The sequence below is a fragment of the Carcharhinus amblyrhynchos genome, chromosome 32, assembly GCF_965287045.1.
Source record: "Carcharhinus amblyrhynchos chromosome 32, sCarAmb.v2.hapA, whole genome shotgun sequence".
NCBI classification, from domain to species: Eukaryota; Metazoa; Chordata; class Chondrichthyes; order Carcharhiniformes; family Carcharhinidae; genus Carcharhinus; species Carcharhinus amblyrhynchos.
This window is the reverse complement of record NC_137355.1, coordinates 18,908,820-18,934,325: the sequence shown is the minus strand read 5'-3', so window position 1 is coordinate 18,934,325 and position 25,506 is coordinate 18,908,820. Positions and strand designations below refer to the sequence as shown.

The following is a 25,506-nucleotide window of genomic DNA, read 5'->3' as shown; positions in this document are numbered from 1 at the left end:
GCAGGGAAGAAAGAGGGCATCTTTCTTGACAAGCACAAAAAATTCACACCATTCTATCACAATGGGATTTTCACAGTAACTTAATTGCAGTGTTAATGTAAGCCTACTTGTGACTAATAAATAAGCTGTGTCACAGTCACTGACTGACTGTGACTGCAGCCAGATATTGCTACCACCAGATGGAGCTTTACCACGTGACGGTTCTCAGGTTAGACAAGAGTAGTTTACATTTACAGTATTCAAACATAGAACTTACAACTCAGAATCAGCCCATTCAACCAATACTCTGTAAGCTCCTCTTCATCAAACCCCACAAACGTATTCTTCTCTTCTTTTCTGTCTCATGGGTTTATCTAACTACTCCTTAATCGCATCAATATTATTTGCATTAAATACTCCAGTGGTCGCGAGTTCTACATTCTCAGGGTGAAGACACTTCCCCTACATTCCCTTCTTGGTTTTACGAATGACTGTTTTATCTTGATGACCCCTGGCTTTGGACTCCCAGAATATTTACAGTGAAATTCTAAATGATAAGATAAGCTAAGGACTTATGTTAGGTTTTCAATCCTGAGAAAAATCGTAGTTTCTGTGCTTAACTGACAGACATGTGTGTGTTCACACATGCACAGAGAAAGACACGCACATGCACAGGGAGGGAGAGGCGTGCATAGGAAGGGAGAGGTACGTGTACACACACAAAGGGAGATGCATGCGTATACACAAAGGGAGTCTCATGCACAGGGAGATGTGACAACACTGTGCCTTTAAGAAATGTATTTTAGTCATATTTCTGTGCAGGATGTTTCTAGCAGGCCCTTCCATTTCATTGGTGCCAGTCTACAACTGGTATCCTGTATTGTTACTGCAACAGCATAATTGCTTTTATTTGCTAGAATGTTGATTTTAATCTGAACTAATACCATTCTTGGTGTTCCTGTGGGATTTCACAGAATGGGGCTTGAGGGGGATTATTGGCAGGTATGGTCATGTGACAGGGAGAAGCTAGGCTTACACAGAATCTTCACGTTTAGATGCTGTTTTTGAGTTGAGAGAGAGAGAGGAGTGTCTCTCTTGTCTCCTCTCTGACATTGGAGACTGGAATTTGCTAGGAGATTTTTCAGAGATTCTGCTGTAGAAGAGTGGATCTTTCTCAAAGTTGCTGTTTTGGAAGCTACAGAGAGAGAGGTATCTCTTTGTGTCTCAGAAGTCTGACAACTGGGAGCTGCCAGAGACTAGCTTTACTTCTCTGAAGCTTTGCTGTTTTGAGGATATCTCCTTCTCTGCAAACTGCTGACTGGATCTCTGTCTAGAAGTCAAAAGGCTGGAAATCTAGCATCACGTAAGCATCTTTGGTTTCTGTGCTAACTGGTTCCACAGAAAGGATTTATGTCTGTGGGGATACTGCTGAATTGGAACATTAGAGATAGCTAGCTGATAAGAATAATATTTTGTCATGTACAAGTCTTTTAATTGGCAAAAGTTATGCTAATTCTTTTTGTTATATTCTAACAGTGTTCTTAAATAAAGTTCCTAGTGGGTCACTTGAATCATATCTGGAGTGAAACACCTTACGTTCACCCTAATGTTAAAATTAAATGTAAAAGTTGGGATCTGCCTAACTATGTAATATATCTTGGCGTTTCTGGTCTGGTCCTTGACAGACAGATAAAGACACACAGACCAAGACACACACAGACATACAGACAGAGACACACAGACTGAGACACACACAGACATACAGACCAAGACACACACAGACTTACAGACCACGACACACACAGACATACAGACCACGACACACACAGACATACAGACCAAGACACACACAGACATACAGACCAAGACACCCCACAGACACACAGATCAAGACAGCACACAGACCGAGACACACACACACAGATAGGCACACATACATGGAGAGACACACACACACACGGGAATCACACAAAGACATACACACAGGGAAAATTACACTTACACACACAGGGAGAGATGGAGACAGACACACACACACATACACACAGGGAGACACACTGAGACACACACACACCAGGAAGCGTACACACACACACACACACACACACACGGAAGCGTGCACATACACACACACACACATACACACACACTATCTTCCAGCAAGGAACAATGCATTCCATTCAGAAACAGGATCCCTGGATGAGTTACCCTCCCTAACATATTTAGTGGTTTTATTGTAGAAAAAGTCCCCAACTGCTTCACTGATACATATTTTGTTTGGCTGGCTGCCCACTAAAAACAAACATGAGAAGCTGAAACCATATATGTGAAAATGTGAGTCATGAGGAGGATCTTAGAAGAGGAGTGACAGATGAAGGGAGCAAAATGAGGGAAATTCCAGAGCATGGGGTCACAAATGGTTAAAGGCACAGCTGTGAATGTTGGGGCAAAGGTAAGGGCAGGTGAGGAGGGGGACACACACACACACACACACCACCATGAGTGGAATAGAGAATTTGGGTTGTAGGACAGGATGGAAGTTACAGATAGCGAGGTCTGAGGCTGTGAAGCAATTTAAACACACAGAACTTTAAAATTGGTGCTGTGAGAACATGCCTGATGAGTGTGGGACATATCATAGAATCATAGACACCCCACAGTACAGGAAGCCATTCGGCCCATTGAGTCTGCACTGACAACAATCCCACCCCAGGCCCTATTCCTACAACTCCACACATTTACCCGACTAATCCCTCTAACCTACACACCTCAGGACACTAGGGGGCAATTTAGCATGGCCAATGCACCTAACCTACACACTTTTGGACTGAGAGTGGAAACCTGAGCATCTGGAGGAAATCCACGCAGACACAGGGAGAACGTGCAGACTCCACACAGATAGTGACCTAAGCCGGGAATTGAACCTGTGTCTCTGGCCCTGTGAGGCAGCAGTGCTAACCACTGTGCCACCAAGTGGAATTTTACGGCCTCGCTCATGCCCAAAACCATAAAATCCTACCCAAAGTTCATGTTCCATTCCTCGCCCGCTCCAATTCCCGTGGCAGGTGGGGCGGTAAAGTTCCAACCATGGTGCGGGATAGGATATGGGAACAGTTCTGGGTGAGTTGCAGTTTACAGGGGAGTGAACGTTTCAACAGTTAGGAATCCACAAGGTATACAAGGAAACATGTGACTATAGTGTGCTTTTAAGAAATGTATTTTAATCATGTTTCTCTGCAGGACGTTACTCACAGGCCTTGGAAGTTGTCAGCACCATGTTGTCTGTGCCTGGTGTCCTTTATTGCTGCTGAGGTAGGATAATTGATATTGGACTAATGCAACGTTCCGTGGTTTTATGGTGCGCTGGGGATTGCTGAGTGGAGCATGATTTAGGGATGATTGACAAGTCGGGTGATATGTCTGGGGACAGTTTTCCCCCACCCCCCCAACAGAAAACTCCCCAAGTTTCTGTTTCATTTTCTCAGTTGTTTTTAGAAGCTGGTGGAAGAAGACAGTGTGCCTCTCTGTCTGTCTCTCTCTCTCTCTCTAGAGGCTTTCTGGAACTTCCAGAGCTGGGAAGCCTCAGAGATTTAATCCAACATTCAAAGGACTAATTCACAGCAGATGTTAAAAAGCTGCAAAATCCAGCATCATGTGAGTATACATGTTTTTGTGCCAAGTCTACAAAGAGTTGTACATTTAGGGGAGAGTATTTGAGTTGGAACAACAGAGATAGCTAGCTGTTAAGGTTTATACTGTATCATGTTTGAATCTTGACATTGGTAAAAAGTTATACCAATTCTTTTAATCGTATTTTAACTTTATTCTTAAATAAACTTTCTTTGCTAAAAACTTCACTTGAATTACACCTTATGCTCAGTCGTGCCAAATTCAAATGTAAAAATTTAAAGTCTAGGCTATATTCATAAAGCACCTTGATGTTTCTAGCCTGGGTCATAACAAATAGTCCAGGCAAAATTTATTTAAAAGGTACAGTTAACATCAACCAAAGCGGAAGAAAACAATAAGTACCAAGGATTAGGGAAACATCAAGATACTGTCATTGGCTCAGTTAAAAAATGATAAGATCCCACATTCAATTCACAGTGTGTAACTTGTTGGTTGTTCTCAGTTCTGATGGCAGTAAGGGGAGGTGGGGGGAATGAACATAATTGATAGGAAGATCTGCTGTACACGCCAACCACTTTCTCAAACTGAAGGTAGGTCATACTGAAAGACTTGAACTGTGCATCTCAGGTCTCAGTATTTTTCTTGGAAAGATGCATCATTCACTCAAAGACCATTCATGGCTGGTGCAAAAGGTTAAATCACACAGGATCAGGGTGAACTAGCTAGATGGACAAGCAAGGAGTCTCACAACACCAAGTTAAAATGCAACAGGGCTATTTGGTAGCAGGAACTTTCGGAGCGCTGCTCCTTCATCAGGTGAGTCCAGATGAGGGAGCAGCGCTCCGAAAGCTCCTGCTACCAAATAAACCTGTTGAACTTTAATCTGATGTTGTTTGACTTCTTACTGTGCCCAGCCCAGTCCAATGCCGGCATATCCATGTCATAGTTAAATGGATTCAGAACTGGCTTGGCCATAGAAGACAGAGGGTAGCAGTGGAAGAGTGTTTTTCTGAACGGAGGTCTGTAACTAGTGGTGTTCCACAGAGATCAGTGCTGGCACCTCTGTTGTTTGTAATATATATAAATGACTTGGAAGAAAACATAGCTGGTCTGATTAGCAAGTTTGTGAATGATTGCTAGAGTTGCGGATAGTGATGAAGGTTGTCAGAGAATACAGCAGGATATAGATAGGCTGGAAATTTGGGCGGAAAAATGGCAGATGGAATTCAATTCGGACAAATTCAAAGTGATGCATTTTGGTAGATCCAATTCAGGTAGAAACTACAAAATAAATGGCAGAACCATCAGGAGCATAGACACACGGAGAGATCTGGGAGTACATGTCCACAGATCCTTATAAGTGGCAGCACAGGTGGAAAATGTGGTGAAGAAAGCATATGGCATGCTTGCCTTCATTGGCTGGGACATCAAGAATAAAAGTTGGCAAATTGTGTTACAGTTGTATAAAATGTTGGTTAGGCCACATTTGGAATGCTGTGTCCAATTCTGGTCGCTACACTAACCAGAAGGACGTGGAGGTTTTGGAGAGAGTACAGAAAAGGTTTACCAGCATGCTGCCTGGTATGGGAGGGTATTAGCTATGAGGAGATATTGAATAAACTGGGATTGTTCTCCCTGGAAAGACGAAGGCTGAGGGGGCAACCTGATATTAAAATTATGAGAGGCATCAATAAGGTGAATAGTTGGAAGCTTTTTCCCAGAGCAGAAATGACAACTACAAGGGGACAGAAGTATAAGATAAGGGGGCAACGGTTGAGTAGAGATGTGTGGGGGAAGTTTTTTTTTACACAGAGGGTAGTGGGGGCCTGGAATGCACTACCAAGTGAGGAGGTTGAGGTAGACACATTAGCGACATTTAAGACTGGATAGACACATGAACAGATGGGGGAATAGAGGAATACTGTTGGTTAGGACAGCGTGATGGCTGCAGGCTAGATGGGCCAAAGTGCCCGTTCCTGTGCTGTACTGTTCTTTGTTCACTCCTGATAATTCTGTTCAGAACACTAAAACATGTAAATTTATTAAATAATGTGAATTTAGTAAATAATACAGCAAAGTGGGAATTTAATCCTCAAAACTGTATTATCAAATACATTCAATGAAGCATCTTTGCATTAAAACTACCTTAAATGCACTGTAGCAATATTTCAGTATAGCAATGTCCCACATAGCACTAGGTACATAAAGTAAACTTTATTATTCAAAAACAATCTCAAACCTATCCTTGGTCACAAAAGGCTGTACTAAGGCAATAAATCTTTATTACAACTGAGTGAATTCTCAATGAGGAAAGGTTTGAACTGCTCTCTGAGGAATGAAGTGCCTTATAACTCACTGCAAACAACCTCAGTTGTCTCAAAGTTCAGACAGTCCAGTTGAAATCCTAATAGTAATCTGATATGATGGTGCTTATTATCCATCAGTGTCCTGCGGGGAAAATGTCACAAGATGAAATGGCAGGAATGAAAGATTGACCTCCTGGCTGGCAGTAAAGTTCCTTTTATCCAACTGCTTTACAGGACAGTGGAGTGAATTAAGAGTGTTAAAGTTACATATGATTGAATCAATAACCTTCAAAGACCTGGAATTTATTAAAGTGGAAATTTCATCATAGAATCCTACAGTGCAGAGGAGGCCATTCAGCCCATCGAGTCTGCATCGACCACAATCCCATTCAGGCCCTATTCCCATATCTGCACATATTCATCCTGTTAATCCCCCTGACGCAAGGGTCAATTTAGCATGGCCAATCAACCCAATCCACACATCTTTTGACTGTGGAGGAAACTGGAGCACCTGGAGGGAACCCACGCAGAATGGGGAGAACATGCAAATACCACAAGGACAGTGACCCAAAACCAAGAATCAAACCTGAGACCCTGGCACTATGAGGCAGCAGTGCTAACCACTGTGCTACCATGCTGCCCCTTTCAGTTATGGCTTGGTAGGTATAGATGTGATCGGCGCAACTTGTGGGCCGAAGGGCCTGTTTGTGCTGCAGTGTTCTATGTTCTATGTTCTAAGTATGGTATGTTCTAATTGGGATTTTCATCCCCATAAATACTTCTCTCACAGTGATGAGCTATGCAAACCATCTGAATAAAATGCTAAAGAATTAACAGAAAATTAAATCATCAATGTTAGTGATACGGCCTTTGAGGTGTTACAGTACACACCACCGAGACCCCAAGCATGCCTTTTTTTTGTTGAGAGAAGCACAGTGTCGAGAAAGGTCCCAAATGACCCCTGTTAACTCATCCACTTGCCCACTCAACCAGGATTTTCCATAGTCTGTGCAAAGAAGTCAAAACATTAACTCTGTTTCTCTCTCCACAGACACTGACAGACCTGCTGCATCTTTCCAACAGTTTTTATTTCCACTGACAATTTCTGATCCAACAATTCTTGCAGGAAGTAATTGCATGGGGACACCTCGGCTAGCTGTGATGCCAAATAACCAGGCAACATTCGCTGGCTGGATTTACAGAAAGATTAGTCATTTGGAATGAGATACAAAATAATGACTGAGGGAAAGGCATTCCAGGCCAGTGTAAGTCAGCACCTTTGGGTAGGTTGACGAGGGCAAAGGAGAGATAGAATGATAAGATATTTGGAGTAAACACAGATACAACGGATTATTTCTGTATTCTGACTGTTGTGACTGTATAATATTAACATTTCATAGAAACTAGAAGCAGAAGTAGGTCACTCAGTCCTTCGAGCCTGCTGCGCCATACATTTTGATCATGGCTGATCATCCTTTCCCCCATATCCCTTGACCCCTTTTAGCCCCAAGAGCTATATCTAATTTCTTTTCAAAATCACACAACATTTTGTCTTATAGGGATAGATAGGGTCTTGACTAATAAGGGGTTCAGGGGTTATGGAGAAAAGGCAGGAGAATGGGGATAAGAAAAACTTCAGGCATGATTGAATAGCGGAGTAGATTTGATGGACTGAGTGGTCTAATTCTACCCCTATGTCTAATGGTCTTATTTTGGCCTCAGCTACTTTCTACACATCAATTCCACACATTCACCACTCTCTGGGTGAAGAAATTTCTCCTCAGTATTAAAAGGTTTACCCCTTATCCTCAAACTATGATCCCTAGTTCTGGGCTCCCCCATCATTGGAAAATATATTCTTAGTCTACCCTGTCTAACCCTGTCAGAATTTTAAGTTTCTATGAGATCCCCTCTCACTCTTCTAAACTTTCAGGATAAATCTACTGGAATAAAAGATCCGCAGTGTTACTTTCTATAACTCTTTAGCGCTGAAACAATAACACCAAGAAACTAACCAAAGGCACAGACTGATTAAACGGAATATATAAAATTATAGTCTTGCCAAACTAAACCATTTATATGGGTTGCTAACTTTTAGATACACACTGCCAACAAAGAATCGATTTTTATAATTGGATCGCTTATTTCACCTTAGTTCATTATCATCAGACCACAAGCAAAATGTTTTACATGCCAAAACATGTCAAATTGTTTTTAATGGAGCCATAAACTGGTTTAAAGATAACCTGTTCTCGTTTGTATTAAAACAGTGGTGAGATGACTTGGATATGAACATATCAAACATTCTCACAATAAAATTGCTTACAGCAATTTTCAAGCCAAGGAGGCAGAGAACAGGAACAAAGAAAATCTCACTTTACTGAGTTTCGAAGTGTGTGGAGTTTCAGAACATAAAAAAGGGATTTGCCTGATAAAGGAGGACTTCAGTGCAAAAATATATTTTAAAGTTTATTTCACACTGCAGTGAAGTTACTGTGAAAATCCCCTAGTCCGGCGCCTGTTCGGGTACACTGATGGAGAATTTAGCATGGCCAATGCAGCCGTACCATGGGAGGAAACCAGAGCACCTGGAGAAACCCACACAGACATGGGGAGAATGTGCAAAGTCTGCACAATCACCCAAGCCAGGAATTGAACCTGGGTCTCTGGCACTGGGAGACAGCAGTGCTAACCACTGTGCCACCAGACCAATGAGCAAGAGTTTAAATAGATGAAGTAAATTTTTAAAAAGCTGACACTCAAAAGTCATCAATTGATGGAAAATTACAATAAACATAGCTCAAGGAACTAGGTTGATCGCAGGGGGTTGTGACATTTGGATCTGGGAAGGGGAAAAAACCCTGCTGGTAGATTGAACCGACTTAACTCATTTTCCTCCTTTCTTGTTCTCAACTATAGAATCACTACAGTGCAAGAGGAAGCTATTCAGTCCATCAAGCCTTTACTGGCAACAATCTCACTCAGGCCTTATTCCCGTAACCCCACATATTTACCCTGCTAATCCCCCTGACACTAAGGGGCAATTTAGTACGGTCAATCCACCTAACCTGCACATCTTTGGAGCGTAGAAAAAAACCGGAGCACCTGGAAGAAACCCACGCAGTCCCCAAGGCTAGAACTGAACCTGGATCCTTGGCGCTGTGCTAACCACTGAGCCACCGTGCCACCCCAATCAGAACCTTGTACTAGCAATTTCAACAGAGAAGGCAATCAACTGCAAAGAAGATGATAGATCACTGCTGACTTAAAGTTTGCAACATTACCATGCAATATCGTACTAAGCTCCAGGTCCAGGAAGCTCAGTTAGGTAAGTACTGTCACTGTTAATTAACTTTGTCCATTTTGTTATAAAACAGAGGTTGATCCCCCCTCTGAGAATTAACACCAAAACACCCAAAGAGGAGTACCTCACCCTTTAACCTGTACAAAGTGTGAGAGAAGTGGTGTGACCTGCTCTTCAGCAACCTCTAGTGGTTAAATATAAAATAAATCCTTGACACTCACTCTAAAATCAACATGTAACAATTTATTTATCCAACAGTGAACAACTTTACTAAACTATTAACTATTACTGAATAAAACAAGATTCTAATGGTATGCTGTTCCAATAAATACAATTCCCACTCATTAACAACAAAAGTAGAATTTGGTTACTCTCTAAATTACAACCAGGTTTTGTGTCTTCTGGAATATTCTAGGCCCACTGTGTTTATTTTTCTGTGTGGAATTCTGTCTACTTTCTTCTTTAGTACCTTTGCTATCTAGATGAGGCTTTGAGCTAAGTGAGCTATAGCAGGTGCTCTATCCTTTTGTCCCATTGCCCCCCCCCTTCTTTTATACCTGTGATAACATATCAATATTTCCCACAATAGGATGAGTCCTATGTTGTCAAAACTATCAGATTTAAATTTAATAGGTTCTTGGTATATATGTGCCTAACTCAAATCAATTGGCTGATTTCAAAAAATTCAAAAGTCTACTGCCTTGATGACATTGCTGCTTGGCCGTTCGATACAAATGTTTCAGTCTGGGCTCTCTATGTACTTGCATTTTTTTTCCCTAAGCACAGAAAAAGCACCACATTTTAAAGGGAGCATGCAATACTTTTCCCCTAGCATTTTATAAACACCAATCTATAATTACTCTTCGTAACAACAAAGAATCAGGAAACAAAGTTCCTCCCTAAGATTTTGAAGCTAACTGCAAACTAATTAGGATTATTCAAAGGTGTTTCCCAACAAGGTTAAAGATACAAGGAGCAAGATTATGAATTAGAGGCCAGACTCCTAGACTTTCTAAGAATTGCCACATTGAACTGCACACTATAGTAGGAATCATATTGCAAAGATTTTGAAACTGGAATCCAGACACTAGGTGTTCCTGAGTTCATCAGATTATAACCCACCTATAATCAGATATCTGCAATATGTTGACTTGCTGCTGCATTACACCAACTGTTTACATTAATATCACACCTTCAACATAGAAAAACTTCCCAAAGTGCTTCAACCCAGGCTAAAATGGATGGCAAGCCAAAGGAGGAGATATTTGGTGGGTTCACCTGAAACTTGGATAGGGAACTGGAGAATCTGAAGGCACAGCTGCCAATGGTGGGACTAAGAAAGTGGGGGATGCAAAAGACAGCAGAGCTGGTGGGGTGGAATGGTCTGGGGCATGGTGAGAGAGTGTAGGATGTTGGAGTGTAGAAGCATCACTGGGGAAGGACACAATAGGATAGGAAAGCCAGATGATCATTCATTCCATAACGGACCAATCTATGCGCTGAAGCCATGACCGGGTATTAAATACTGCTACAATACTTGCCAGCTAAAAAAGTACCTTCCGAGTAATTTGAAGGCTTTTCAAACTCAAAGCATGACAAATCTCTAATCCATTAATTTACTTTTTCTTCATTGCTAATAAAGGAGAATTTGAGGGAAAACCATTGCTGATAATAATTTTACTCCTGTTTGGCCAATTTAAAGCACTGCAAACTGGAGTTTGTGATCTGCCATTAAAAACAACTATTGTTTTTGTTATTATTCATTTACAGGATGTGGCATCTGCTGCTAGGACAGCATTTATTGCCTATCCCCAATTGTCCTTGAGAAGGTGGTGGAGAGCCACATTCACACAAAGGAGATAGTTATCGACTTCAGGAAATGTAAAGGAGAACGTGCCTCTGTCTACATCAACAGGGATGAAGTAGAAATGGTCGAGAGCTTCAAGTTTTTAGGTGTCCAGATCACCAACAACCTGTCCTGGTCCCTCCATGCTGACACTATGATTAAGAAAGCCCACCGATGCCTCTACTCTATCAGAAGACTAAGGAAATTTGGCATGTCAGCTACGATTCTCACCAACTTTTACAGATGCACCATAGAAAGCATTCTTTCTGGTTGTACCACAGTTTGGTATAGCTCCTGCTCGACCCAAGATTGCAAGAAACTGCAAAAAGTCATGAATGTAGCCCAATCCATCACGGAAAGCAGCCTCCCACCCATTGACTCAGTCTACACTTTCCACTGCCTCGGCAAACCAGCCAGCATAATCAAGGACCCCATGCACTCTGGACATTCTCTCTTCCACCTTCTTACATCAGAAAGAAGTTACCAAAAGTCTGAGGTCACTTACCAACCGACTCAAGAACAGCTTTTTCCCTGTTGCCATCAGAATTTTGAATGGACCTACTTTGCATTAAGTTGATCTTTGTCTACACCCTAACTATGATTGTAACACTACATTCTGCACTGTCTCCTTTCCTTCTCCATGAACAGTATGGTTTGTCTGTATAGTGCACAAGAAACAATACTTTTCACTGTATACTAATGCATGTGACAATAATAAATCAAATCAAATCAAATCTTGAACCACTGCAGTCCATGTGGTGTAGGTACATCCACAATGCTGTTAGGAAAGAAGTTGCAAGATCTTGACCCAGCAACAATGAGGAATGGTGGTAAATTTTCAAGTCAGGATGGTGAGTGGCGTGGAGGGGAACTTCCACATGGTGGTGACTAGGGGGAAATAAACAGGAATGAGGCAAGGTATGGGTGGCATTCCAATGAGAAAGCAAAAATGTGTTTTGTTGTAGAATATTATTTTGTTAATTTGGATATTTTAAACTTAAAAATACAAGATCAGACTGTAAAACTGTAACACAAAGAATGAAAAATAACTGCAACTATCCTGAAAGTCTCAACCGCAGCAGAGAACAAGAGGAAACTGAATGGATGTGCAGCAAGTTGGGCATGGCAGTTGGGGTGGCATGGTGGCACAGTGGTTGGCACTGCTGCCTCACAGTGCCAGGGAGCTGGGCTCGATTCCTGTCTTGGGTCACTGTCTGTACAGAGTTTGCACATTCTCCCCATGTCCACATGGGTTTCTACAGTCCAGAAGACATGTTGGTTAGGTGCATTGGCCATGTTAAATTCTCCCTCAGTGTACCCGAACACTGTACAAGTGTAGCAACTAGGGGATTTTCATAGTAACTTCATTACAGTGTTAATTAAGCCTATTTATGACAATAAATAAACTTTTAACTTTAAAGCCAGGTCTGAGAGCACAGGAGAAAGATGGCCTAGGCAAAATATTCTAGGAATAAGCAGTGCCCAAGCATCCAAGAAAATGAAAACTATAGATAAGTACTCAAGACCACCCAAGATAAAAATCCCAATGTAAGCTGCCAAATTCTGCAACTAACAGGCTTAAAGAACAAAGAACAAAGAACAACCCAGCACGGGAAACAGGCCCTTCGGCCCAACGAGCCCGTGCCGCCATTTCAACAAAGCATTTTCCTACACCTACCCTGCCCCGTGTGTATGTGAATGGTACCCCTAATGTAGCCAGATTCAGGGGAGAATAGTGTAGGGTCAATTTGGTACACCAATCAGCTTAATGAACCTAAATTTTTAAACAAAGTTGCATCGTTGTTCCTTTACTCAGAAGGCACTTATCCAACAATATGTTATTAATTACGTCTAATCTTTAAAGAATTTGACACTGCACTGCTTATTTTAAGTAATTCAAAACGCATGTGATTTCTCACGATATCAAATGAGGCAGGGGGAAAGAAAACTCCCTTTAAAACATGGAGGTTGGAAGCTTAAGTGAGCACATTCCCAAAGTGAGACATCAAACTCTTATCCCTGGAGCTGGTCTGTTGAATAGTAAGGCTTAGATGTCATTAATTGCATAGATACAAGGGGTGGTTCGGAAAATCCAAACCATACGTGACACTGTAGTTCCTAAACCCCATATACACTAAAACTGTCCACATTCTCTATGTAACAAAACCAGAATGGACCTTTGCTGGCAGAGACACCATACTTTCCCAGAATGGTAGAATATATTGACTTGCTATCACATCCAGATTACTCATCGTACTGACAAAATTTAAGTGTAAGGAGAAAGAATAAATGGACAAATTTTTTAACTTGTCATAAACACTTCCGGAGGTTGAACAAGTAAAAAGTCTGCTGACTACATACTCCTTTGAAATTTTGAATCTAGTTTGATAGTTTTTTGTTTGATCTCATCTAATAGTTGTCACTTTTGTATAGAAGCACTTGCACTCTTGGGAGAAGTAGGAAATAAAATGGAGTAGCTATGATTAAACAGCAGATGAGAGTAAAAACTTCCTTTGGGAGAGTTCTTGGTGGTGATTATTTACATGTGACATTGTACATTGAAATAGCAGCAGAGGACAGGATGGACACCCAGTGTGCCCATGCCAGAGTTTATGCTTCACATAAGCCTCTTTCCTCACCTGAACCTAAACTGTCAATTCCTTTCTCCCGAACATTACTCAATCACTCCAGAATTCTGTCAAGTTCTGTGAAAGCTACAAATTTGCTGTTTTTGAGGTCTAGGCTTTGGTATCATAAAGTAAAGAAAGAAGAGGATTATTCACACAACTTGCCTTGATTGCATATTGATTATGGAGGTCCTTGGCGTAGGATGCAGTGTAGTAAACCGCATCACCTGCCTCACAGCAAGGTTTATCACTTGTCAGTCTGAAGTCTGACCAGTTGTCCAATCCAAAGCGAAGCTGGTTCTTTTGGCCCTCCATAAACTTGTCCTCACATTTGGCTGCCAGTTTCCGCAGCGAGTCGGTATGGAGATTTCGAATCTTCATTATCACCTCCTCTTTGTTCTCAATCCCTTTATACAGTGCATGCCTTTGTGGCTTTTGTACGTTTTTACCAGCTCTCTGAGGGAATCGATTCTTCTCGGAGAGTGAATCCAAGCTATTTGAGCACCTTTCCTTGCTGCTGCCCATGGTGAGGCTGCAAGTACTGTTGACTGCTGACGATGCTCTGGGCTTTGTTATGGACTTACCCACTGCTCTTTCCAGAGAGTCGCCTGACTCAATGTCACATAGTCTGGCATCTGAACTCAGTGAGGAACAAGCACTTGAAGCATCCCAGTTTGTATCGCCAGGATACTCAACATCATACAGTGGATTTGCCAAATTTACATTGTGCCCAGAGTTTCTAACTTCAATCAATTTGTTGGAATAGTCCTTCGAAGTGGGATCAGTGTTTGCTCGGATTATGGTCTTCTTTGGGAGAGGTGGTGGTGTTGGCTGACTCTCGGACATGGTTTCCTGTTCTCCAGATCCCACAAATGCAATGGCATCATCTGAAGCTCCTTTCACTTGTCTAGGCTGCTTCAGTGGTATCATGTTGGCCCTTGATTGTCCTATGCAATCACACACAAAAAAAATTAGAATCACAGTAGAGAGAGACAATATATGCGCACATATAAAAACACACTTTAGATTGAACATGCCTTCTGAACGCTAGCTTCAAACTTTTACATAGCATAGATCGATTTTTAATGTTTAGTATTATTACAAATGAGCAGCAAAGCACAAGGAACGTAATTGTAGTGCACTGGAGACACAGTTCAGTCATAGTTCATTACCCTGTTACAAGTGTATAAAAACCTTTACACTTCAAACACCGTCTCACTGATCCATAAATTAGCACCAAGTGGCAGTACTTAATGAAGATCTTTATCCAAGTAAATTATATATTGCTGTTAGACACATCATCTACTGACTTTAATTTCATCGAGGCTTATTTTGATCTTTTCCCCCCTCCACTTTTTCTTTGAGTGGTTTGCATGCAATAGCAATCTTCTGTGCAATATGGCGTGTACATTTATTTTATAGCATGCATGTATCAAAGATGCAGTAAGATTGGTTCCAGAGATGAAGGCTGTAAGAAGCAGTTTTAGTTACAGTTGTGATCCTAGGATTTAAGACTATTTTAGTACAACTAGCCATGGAGTAGAAACAATTGTGGAGCCAATAAAAGGGTAAGGTTTGTATTGACAGTGATTTAATACCTGGAATGGGTATTATGAGAAAAGGTTGGGCAGGCTAAGCTTGTATACATTGGGGGTTTAGAAGAGTAAGAGGTAACTTGATTGAAACATATAAGATCCTGTGGGGTACTGACAGATGGATGTGGAGAGAATGTTTCCGCTAGGGGCCACTTTAAAAGTGGTCATCCATTTAAAACAGAGATGAGGCAAAATATTTTCTCTGAGGGTCCCAAGTCTTTGGAACACTCTTCCTGAAAAGATGGTGGAAGCAGAATCTTTATTGGTAAGCAACAGGGTGATAGGTTATCGGAGGTAGGCAGGATGCAGAACTGAGGTTACCATCAGATTAGACATGATCTTATTAAATGGGACAGCAGGTTTGAAGGCCTGAATGGCCTACTCCACCTTCTTGAACCAATGTTCATGTTTTAAATGATAACATCAGGTACGAAGCAGGCATGGCTATGAAGGGATGGTAAAAAATGTTTTCAGTAACAGTGAATTGAAGATGGAGAGATAGAGAAGGGTTGAAGGTTTAAAAAGGGTCTATGAAAACAAAAATAATAGATATACTCAAAAACGCAAAAGCTCTGGGCAAACTAAAGGCTGAAGCTTCCAGAAAAACTGGAAGTGCTTCAAGAAAATCACCAAATAAAATAATTTTCATAAGATTTTTTTGAAAAACTACATGTAAGAAATAGATATCTGCATATAAGGTTCACACTGCTGACACTTAATGCGACTGTATTTAAATGCCAAATGATTTTTATTGTAGAGAATGTGGTTCTGAAGTGATGTTTCATTCTCTTGTAGAATGAGTACCCAACGTTCCTCTATTCCAGTAACCATTGTCCAGTAAAGACTAGCAGTTTCAACTTCAACATTTCTACTGACACTTTGAAGTTCTTACCTGATCCAGTCTGTATTAATATAAACACTGCTCTTACAGTTTGCAATTAGACCATTATATGTGACCAGCACACAAACGCAACAAATATTTTCCATGCTGCAAAAACCATAATGTAACCACAGTACATATCACTACAGCCAAACATTGAACAGCCCCAAGACAAACTATTTTCAACTGTGGGACAGCAATTCTATCCCTAGGACAATTTCAGTTGAAATTTGTGTTCACAGAATCCCTACAGTGCAGAAGGCCATTCCGCCCAACGAATCTTCACCGACAACAATCCCACATAGGCCCTACTCATGTAACCCCACAAATTTACCCCACTAAATCCTCTAACCTACACACCCTGGGACACTAAGGGGCAATTTAGATTGGCCAATGCATCTAATCCACACATCTTTGGACTTTGAAAGGAAACCGGAGCATCCAGAGGAAACCCACACAGACAGGGGGAGAAGGTGCAAACTCCACACGTACAGTGACCCACGGCTGGAATTGAACCCAGGTCCCTGGCGTTGTGAGGCAACAATGCTAACCACTGTGCCACCGTACCACCCAAGAGTTCTTAACCAAAATTCTTCAGAAATCAGAGGACCTCTGACCAGGAAAAAGCATATATCTAAATATTTTGGATAGTCTTTATATATCCATCACTGATAATGGTGAAAACTGAATAGACTGCAAAGTCGCCTCAACTCTGGGAAAGTTCATCTCCTTCTGTGGCAAATTCGATAATCTACTTCTGAAACAGGCAGAACTACAGAGGATGGAAAGTTGATCAGCTCGTCTGCCTCATTAATGCAACCTATAAGCTGTCACTGAGAACTCACTCTTCCACCTCAGTCCCAGATGAATCTATGAGACAATGCTTCAGTGAGCAGAGAAATGTTTACAGTGATCCAAACAGGTAATATTTCCTTTTAGCTAGTTAAGCAACAGCATTAGACCCCTGCACAAATTTAAAGATTGTCTATTCCTTAGCCCTGCCAACAATAAGCTCTCTGGAAAAGGCAAGTGGGGTATGTTCCTCTGGAAGAGAGGTATTCTCTGAAACATGTGGATTTCTCTCAGGTTGGAGACTCAAAGACATTGCTCTCATTAAACACTGACTGATCATGACAAACAGTTGTAATGGGGGGTGTGAAAAACATTGTTATTGTGTTTGGTTACTAATCCAACAACTAATTTCAGAAAACCTTGAAACATTTAATTGGTACTTGAGTCAATAATTCCACGAAATGCCGTCAGGATACAAAAACCACTTCTGAACCACACCCACTGTAATCATTCCCATGGTTGAGCTACATCAAGCTCAACCAATTAGCTTCTGCCCAAACTTCAGGATTACTCCAATGCTAGATTTATTAGACAAATGCAGATTAGGAATCCCAACGAGCTGCTCAACAGATGGCGGGGAAAGGGAGGTTTCAAATTCTTAACCCACTGGCCAATTTCTGAAGCTTTAATACTGAGAAGGCATTGACCTTCAATGAGGAGCCATAGTCTTCTTCACTCATTCAATGAACCAAGGAATCAGGGAAAGGTTAATTGTGTGAGGCCAATCCTTAGACAGCAGTCATGTGAATACAGTACAGACAGCAATGAGATATTGGAATGCACGTTAGGGGCAGAAGAAATAAAATAAGGTGAGTTGGAAATGACAGTGAATAGGGATTGACTAAGAACATGGAGAAGAAACCTGCAGGACCTATGGACATCAGGAAGGATAGGGAAGAAACGAAAAAGGTGGAGTAGCACTGTTTAATCAAAAAGGGAGGTCATGCCTTACGAATCTAGTGGAATTTTTTGAAGAGGTGACAAAAACGGTTGACGAAGGACAAGCCGTTGATGTCGTCTATATGGATTTCAGTAAGGCGTTTGACAAGGTCCCTCATGGTAGGCTGATAGAAAAGGTGAAGGCTCATGGGATACAAGGCCAGGTATGTAGATGGGTGGAGAACTGGCTTGGGAGGAGGAGACAGCGAGTAGTAGTGGAAGGCTCCTTTTCCAATTGGAGGCCTGTCACCAGTGGTGTGCCGCAGGGCTCGGTACTTGGACCTCTTCTATTTGTGGTATATATTAATGACTTGGAAGAGGGGGTAGGTGGTGTGATCAGCAAATTTGCTGATGACACCAAGATGGTTGGATTGGCGGGTACTGAGGAGCAGTGCCTGGCAATGCAACAGGACATAGACAGGCTGGTAGATTGGGCAGATAGATGGCAAATGGAATTTAATCCGGAGAAATGCGAGGTGATGCACTTTGGCCGGAATAATGTGGAGGGGAGTTATACGATAAAAGGTAGAACTATCCGGAGTATAGATATGCAGAGAGACCTGGGGGTGCAAGTGCATAAGTCCCTGAAGGTGTCGGTACAGGTGCAGAATGTGATGAGGAAAGCGTATGGTATGTTAGCCTTCATAGGAAGAGGTATAGAATATAAGAGTAGGAGTCTGATGTTGCAGTTGTATAGAACGTTGGTTAGGCCTCACTTGGAGTACTGCGTCCAGTTCTGGTCGCCGTACTACCGGAAGGATGTAGAGATCCTGGAGAGAGTGCAGAGGAGATTTACCAGGATGTTGCCTGGTATGGAAGGGCTGTCTTACGAGGAAAGATTGGATGAACTTGGGCTGTTTTCCCTTGAGAGACGTCGGCTGAGGGGGGATCTAATAGAGGTTTATAAGATTATGAAGGGGATAGATAGAGTAAATGGTGGTAAGCTTTTTCCGCTACAAGAAATGGATAGAACGAGGGGTCACGGGCTTAGGGTGAGGGGGGCTAGGTATAAGACAAATATTAGAGGGCAGTTTTTCACGCAAAGGGTAGTGGGGGTGTGGAATGCACTGCCGAGTAAGGTGGTGGAAGCAGGCACGCTAGGGTTGTTTAAGAGTCACTTAGACAGCCATATGAGCGGGCTACATATAGGGGGATATAGTAGGCCTTACTGAACATTGTAGGCTTGGGAATACGTTTTGCCTCAGGAATGTTAGTCTTTGCCTGTTTAATAATGAATTTTTTTGTCTCCACAGGCATTTAAGTCCAGCATGGGGCATGCAGGCGGCAGGTTGTAGTGGGCTGCTCTTGGATGTTGCTTCGGGAGTTGCCTATTGCTTCATGTCGTTAGTGTGCTTAAACTGGACCATCTCGAGGGCAACATGACAGCTCAGAGACTATCTCTGTTGCTGTGCGGACACATGGATTTGGGCCTGTGTCTGTGGGAGTTTGCACGTTCTCCCCGTGGTTGCGTGGGTTTCCTCCGGGTGCTCCGGTTTCCTCCCACATCCCCCAAAGATGTGCTTTTAGGCTGATTGATTGGGTACTAAAATTGTCCCTAAATTGGACCTCCCTGATCCTCGCACGTTAGGCGTAGACTAAAATCATGAATAGGACACTGAGATAGTAGGACGGCGGCGCGGGCTCGTTGGGCCGAAGGGCCTGTTTCCCGTGCTGTGTTGTTCTTTGAAAAAAAAACAATATACATGTTGCTGAGTGGAAGGAAATGGGAAATGACACAATGTCTTTGGATGGATCTAAATGACAATAAAGGAAAAATGTGGGCCATAAGAATAAGTCACAGACCACCACAAAATTAAAAAGTGGAAACAGATGTACTGTTACGGCAACTCACAAGAGACTAGTGCTGAGTACTTATTTGTACTCATGAGGGATTTTGATTTAAACAAAAGCAAAATACTGCGGATGCTGGAAATTTAAAACAAAGAGTGAACCAGGGCTATATATGGAGGTTATTGAAATATTTAAACAGTTAATGGGAGAACCCAAAACAAGGAAGGTAATATTGGATATGGCCCTAATTTACTAATCAGATGGGATTGATTATAAGGAAGAAGGTGGATTGGGAAGCTGAGATACGAAAGTAGAACACAGATTTCACAAGGCAGCTTAATGTGAATCATAGAATCCTACAGTGAAGAAGGATGGCAATTTGGCGCATCAAGTCTGCACTGACCACAATCTCACCCAGGCCCTATCTCCAAAACCCCATGCATTTATGCTAGCTAGTACCCCTGGCACTAAGGGGCAATTTAGCATAACCAGTACACCTAACCGCACATCTTTGGACTGTGGGAGGAAACCAGAGCACCCGGAGGAAACCTATATAAACCTGGGGATAACATGCAGACTCCACACAGACAGTGACCCAAGCCGGGAATCAAATCCGATCCCTGGCGTTGTGAGACAGCGGTGCTAACCACTGTGCCACCCAGCTACACTTCACTCGGGACAGCTAAGCCAAGCAGAAAAGCTGAAGAACTTGGTTTCACTTACTCTAGAAAAAAGTTGGCTGGGGGGAGGTATTCCAAATATCCGAAATTCTTAAAGGGATCAATAAATGAACCTAATAATCTGTTTGCAGTTGCCAGAGATTCTAGAACCAGGTTTATAATTCAGAAAAGGAAGTACTGACAGTTCAGACTGCTCAATGGAGAAGATAGAAACATTGGGAAAGGCTAGCTCGAGGAAGGGGTGGAGGCAAATATGGGGAAACATTTAAAGGGGGATTGGATAGATTATGTGAGAGAATTGTCAATTGATAGGTACTGTAGTCGATTTGGAATTAGCCAAATAGAATGCAGAGTTTTCTGATCATGTGCCTATGTCTATTCTACAGTCAGTTTGCTGTACCATTCCTATGGATAATGAAGTTCATTTTAGTGAGAAAAAAACTATAATAGCGATTTCTGATCCATGGCACAAAATATTGATTTCCACTTCAAGTTATTATTCTCTTCATGCATGTACTCTTTCAGGAATGATACTGCATCCATGTTTCCAGATTCTAGCAATTATGCAGCCAAAGACAAGCATGCATTTCCTTTTGATATTCCCATCCTTGCTTTAGAGGATAGAAAAGCACTATGCAGATTAAATGTACTCGGAAAGTAGCCAGGGCCATTTACAACCTCCCCCCACCGCCCACCATTCCTCCTCACCTGTGGCCCTCAGCAGAGGTGTGGTTCCATATGTCTCTGAGCCTCCATCGACAGCCCTCCGGCTCTGAAATTTTGCTGGAGCCAGGATTACAGACATATAGAAAGGCAGAAAAATACAGGAGAGAGAATAAAAAAAAGAAAAAAGACAGAGAGGTGGAGAGCAAGATTGGAATAGTGAGACCCTCAACAAAAAGTTAGTAACTGATATATAAATGATCGCACGGTTAATCTTACCACTCAACGCTGCTGCTTTCTGCATCAATGCCTCACAAGAAATGCCTTTATTTTTAAATCATGACCTGGGCAATAACCAAAGGATGAATATTTATGGCGCAATAATTTGAAAAAGGTTCAGGGAGACAATCAGAAAAAGGTTCTGATGGGGCAATGTGCAACTTAATCATCGTGCATCAGCTTTTGGTCACATAGTGTATTACTAAAGACAAATTTTTGACAAAAATTCCCAATTGAAAATAAAAACTTGGTAGATGTAATTGTAGGAACCATCCACTAAGCAGAGAAAATAATGATTTGCCAATGTGAACTTTTTTAAAATCTCAGGATTGTTGTGGAATATATTCTAGGAATGTTTATAACCAGCTATTGCTGTGGAATGAATTCCATGCACAGGAATGATTGTAATGAGATGTTATTATTCTGGAATGATCCACACATAGATAGACTAACGCCTGATGGCTTACCTTCTGGAAAGTTCCTTCGGTGGCTCAGCATTTGCATCACCTCGTGTGATTTTTTTTTGCTCCAGAAGAGTCAGCAAAAATGCTGGCTTCTGCACGGTAAATCTCAGCGAAGACAACTGCATTCTGGACACCGCCTAGTATGTGATTCACTATATAAATACACCATCTCCATTCTACTTATGCTATGATGGACACACTATTGATGTTTAGTTGGTCGGAAATGTGCGTCACAGGAGCAGTATCAACATGAATAAGAAGCTGCTTTACCAATCATGTGAGGTACAGTGTGGCAATCAATGGGGGTAGTCGGGAATGGCAAAAGAATCCAGTTGGATTCTTTCTGCCTTTTCTCGCTTTAGTCCACGGTAAATAATGCAGTTACCCACTGATCTATCGCGATCGCTTCCAGCATCCTTGTCACTTGCAAAAGGAATCAGGTTTTGTGTAAAAGTACTCCAAGATTTTTCAACTCAGTTTAGCATTTTGAAGATGATGTCGTCAGCTGGGATATAGAGATGACTGAGTGGCCATTTTTAAAACAGGCATTATGATTGGCAGAATCAGTAGAAATCAACAGGTAAAGGTGTTTTTTGTGAGGTAACTTTTCCGTTACAAAATGCAATTCCCACAGCTGAAAATAAAAATTAATCAACAGCAACAATTTGCAATTACGTTGCATGTTTAACATAGAATCCCTGCAGTGACCACAATCCCACCCAAGCCCTTTCCCCATAACCCCTAGCTAACCTCCCTGACACCAAGGGGCAATTTAGCATGGCCAATGAACCTAACCCGCACATCTTTGAACTGTGGGAGGAAACCCTTGCAGAACGGGAAGAATGCGCAAACTCTGCACAGACAGTGACCCAAGCTGGGAATTGAAGCCAGGACCCTGGCGCTGTGAGGCAGCAGTGCTAACCACTGTGCCCCAAAGACATCCCATGATGTACAAAAAGATCAAAGAAAACTAAATGGGTAAAGAAACTGTCACTGAACAATAAATTGGGTGACAGTGTTAGGAAGCATGACCAAAAACTTGGCTGAGGTATTGAATTGAGCAAGCTTCTCCTAGGTAGGAAGAGAAGAGGAGGTAAGGAAAGGTTTTGAGAAGCAGTTCGACAGTACTCCTTTTATAGTCACTCTGACCTTGGGTCAAAGGTCAGTGAGATACATAAACGACCCTAGTTAAGGATTGAAGGGTGCAAGGGAAAGTATAAAGCTCGAGGAAAAGTTTATTATTAATGTCACAAGTAGGCTTACATTAACACTGCAATGCAGTTACTGTGAAAATCCCCTAGCTGCCACACTGCAGCACCTGTTTGGGTACACTGAAGGAGAATTTAGCATGGCCAATGCACCTAACCCATATGTCTTTCGGACTGTGGGAGGAAACCTGAGCACCCGAGGAAACCCATACAGACATGTGGAGAGTGTGTGGACTCCACACAGAGTGAGTGATCCAAGCCAAGAATCAAACCCAGGTCCCTGGCGATGAGGCAGCATGCTAACCACTGTGCCATCATATCACCCAAAAAAAGTTATGAAGCTAGAAAGAGTTAGGCTGTAAAGGGGTTTGAAGGCAAACAAGATTTTAAATTCCATGCTTTGGCTGATGGGAAACCCATGTACGTCAAAAGAAAACTGGGGCAAAGTTGAACATAATTTCATAAACTGCAATTGCACTTTTAATCAAGATAGCAATTAGATTAAAACTGGGCCTTTTAATCATTCTATCACACACCTACAATATGGTTTTGATGCCACAAGAGTCTCAATGCATCTTACTGCCATCTGTCACTGACAGCACACTTGCACTAAGCTTGCTGGACAGTTGCCATTTATCTGAAGTCCAAATATCAACATTCCAATGGGTAATGGCTATTTTGAGTTTGGTGAGTTAGTACGACAAGAAATTAAGGTTATAGGCAAACTATTCCACAACTGTAAGTGAGATCTTGTTTGGAAGCTTAAGACTTGTTAATTTTAACTAATAACTACCCACTTTGGGAAGGATGGAGCAGAAAACAAATGGTATTTCTTTGGTGTCAAGTTAATTCCAAAATGACATGCCTTACAATGGAAGAGTGGAAGAGATTTGCATCTCTGTGGTTGACACGACAATTGAGTACCTAAGCCAGATAGGTCCACAGGGTACAGCTGATGATTACTAATCAGTCATGCAGAGTTTAGAAGGGCTAAACCCATCATCATGAGCTAATATTTCTCTCATTTGGCTGGTAAAATTCCTGAACAGTCCAACAGGTTGGATTGCCCTAACTGGCATAGCAGTGGGACTCTCACCGACGCTCTGTGCAATATTAGAATCATAGAATCCCTATACTGCAAAAGGAGGCTATTCAGCCCATGGAGCCTGCACCAACAACAATCCCACCCAATCCCTATCCCCTTTCCCCACTAATCCCCTTGACACTAGCACGGCCAATCAACCTGACTATGGGAGGAAACCCATGGGAGAACATGCAAACCCCACAGAGACCTGAGGCCGGAATTGAACCTGGGTCCCTCGTGCTGTGAGACAGCAGTGATAACCACTGTACCACTGTGCCGCTCTCTTAACTTAATAAAACTCAGTAAACACGGGTTTCTTAAATTTTTGCTCTTGCCAGTTTCTGCCTAAACTCTAGAAGTTGGGTAAGACAGGTTCTCCTCTAAGGGGAAAGGTGTGTGCATTTCATCAGGGAAGTAGGAATTCCATTTGTATGGTTTTTCTCAACAGCTGGGTTCGGAGATTTTTGAGCACAAGCTTTGCTTGTGTCAGATACTCAGCTGATCAGAAAAAAGTCTTTCACACTGTAATATGCAGGAGTCACTCATGGAGAGACTCATGCTTACAGATTCCCATAGACCTCACTGAATAGCACAGGACAATGATTAAATTTGGTAAAGATTTTTAGTATGCTCACGTTATCCACATAGTTTGTTTAGCTTGGAAAATAAGCATTTTTTTAAAATCAATAGATCGAAAAGTACATTTGAATTATTGTGTACAAGTTTTTCACAACATTCAAGGGAGAAGAAGGAATGTGTAAGCATGTGCTATATCTGTACTCCAACATCTCTTCAGTTAATAATCAGATTCCTTTAAGCTTGTAATCCCCAAACAAAAGACAGCCCCCAACGCCTGCAAGTCAGATACCGATTATTTAGTGCGGTTCTTTAAACCAGAACGCGATGAATGAAAGCCCAATCCGAAACAATGAAACTATTCCTACTGTGCAGTTAACATGTTGAAAGTGCACATTCCTGCCATATCACCCATAGCCTCTCTTTCCTCGCCCAGTCTCTCCATTGGTTTTTGAACACTGTTCAGCATTTTCTAAAGTATAAAAGCACAAAGTTAAAACGTTACAGTCCTACCTTTAACCGAACACAGAAGTCGTCAAGCAAGAAACGGAGAGCAGTGCGGTCATGCTGGACCTTTTTACACGGTACAGCATTTGATAGGGCGTTTTAAGCTTTAATCTAATCTCTTCCTGTTCACTCTACCTAAACAGGATTGCCCACATTGCAGCTGCATTCCTCACTCTGCAACCTACAATACTCTCTGGCAGCCAGCAGGGACACTCGCATCAATTAAACATCGCCTCACACATACATAGCTAACAGTCCGAACCGAACCTTGACTGATAAATTTTAAGCAGCTCTGG

At 41.9% G+C, this 25,506-nt stretch overlaps 1 protein-coding gene across 9 annotated transcripts in view; it reads right to left on the bottom strand.

Annotated features, from left to right (window-relative positions):
• The window catches only part of peak1 (pseudopodium-enriched atypical kinase 1), a 218,879-nt gene that overhangs the window by 7,733 nt on the left and 185,640 nt on the right, over positions 1–25,506 (bottom strand). For 7 of the 9 annotated variants that reach the window (XM_080216215.1, XM_080216213.1, XM_080216212.1 and 4 more), the window contains 2 exons: positions 21,138–21,212; positions 13,858–14,639 (listed from right to left, as the gene is read on the bottom strand). In XM_080216215.1, the coding sequence (XP_080072341.1) occupies positions 13,858–14,639; positions 21,138–21,212 (857 nt within the window). The remainder of the gene's footprint in view (positions 1–13,857; positions 14,640–21,137; positions 21,213–25,506) is intronic. The other 2 variants (XM_080216219.1, XM_080216220.1) reach the window with 1 other exon arrangement.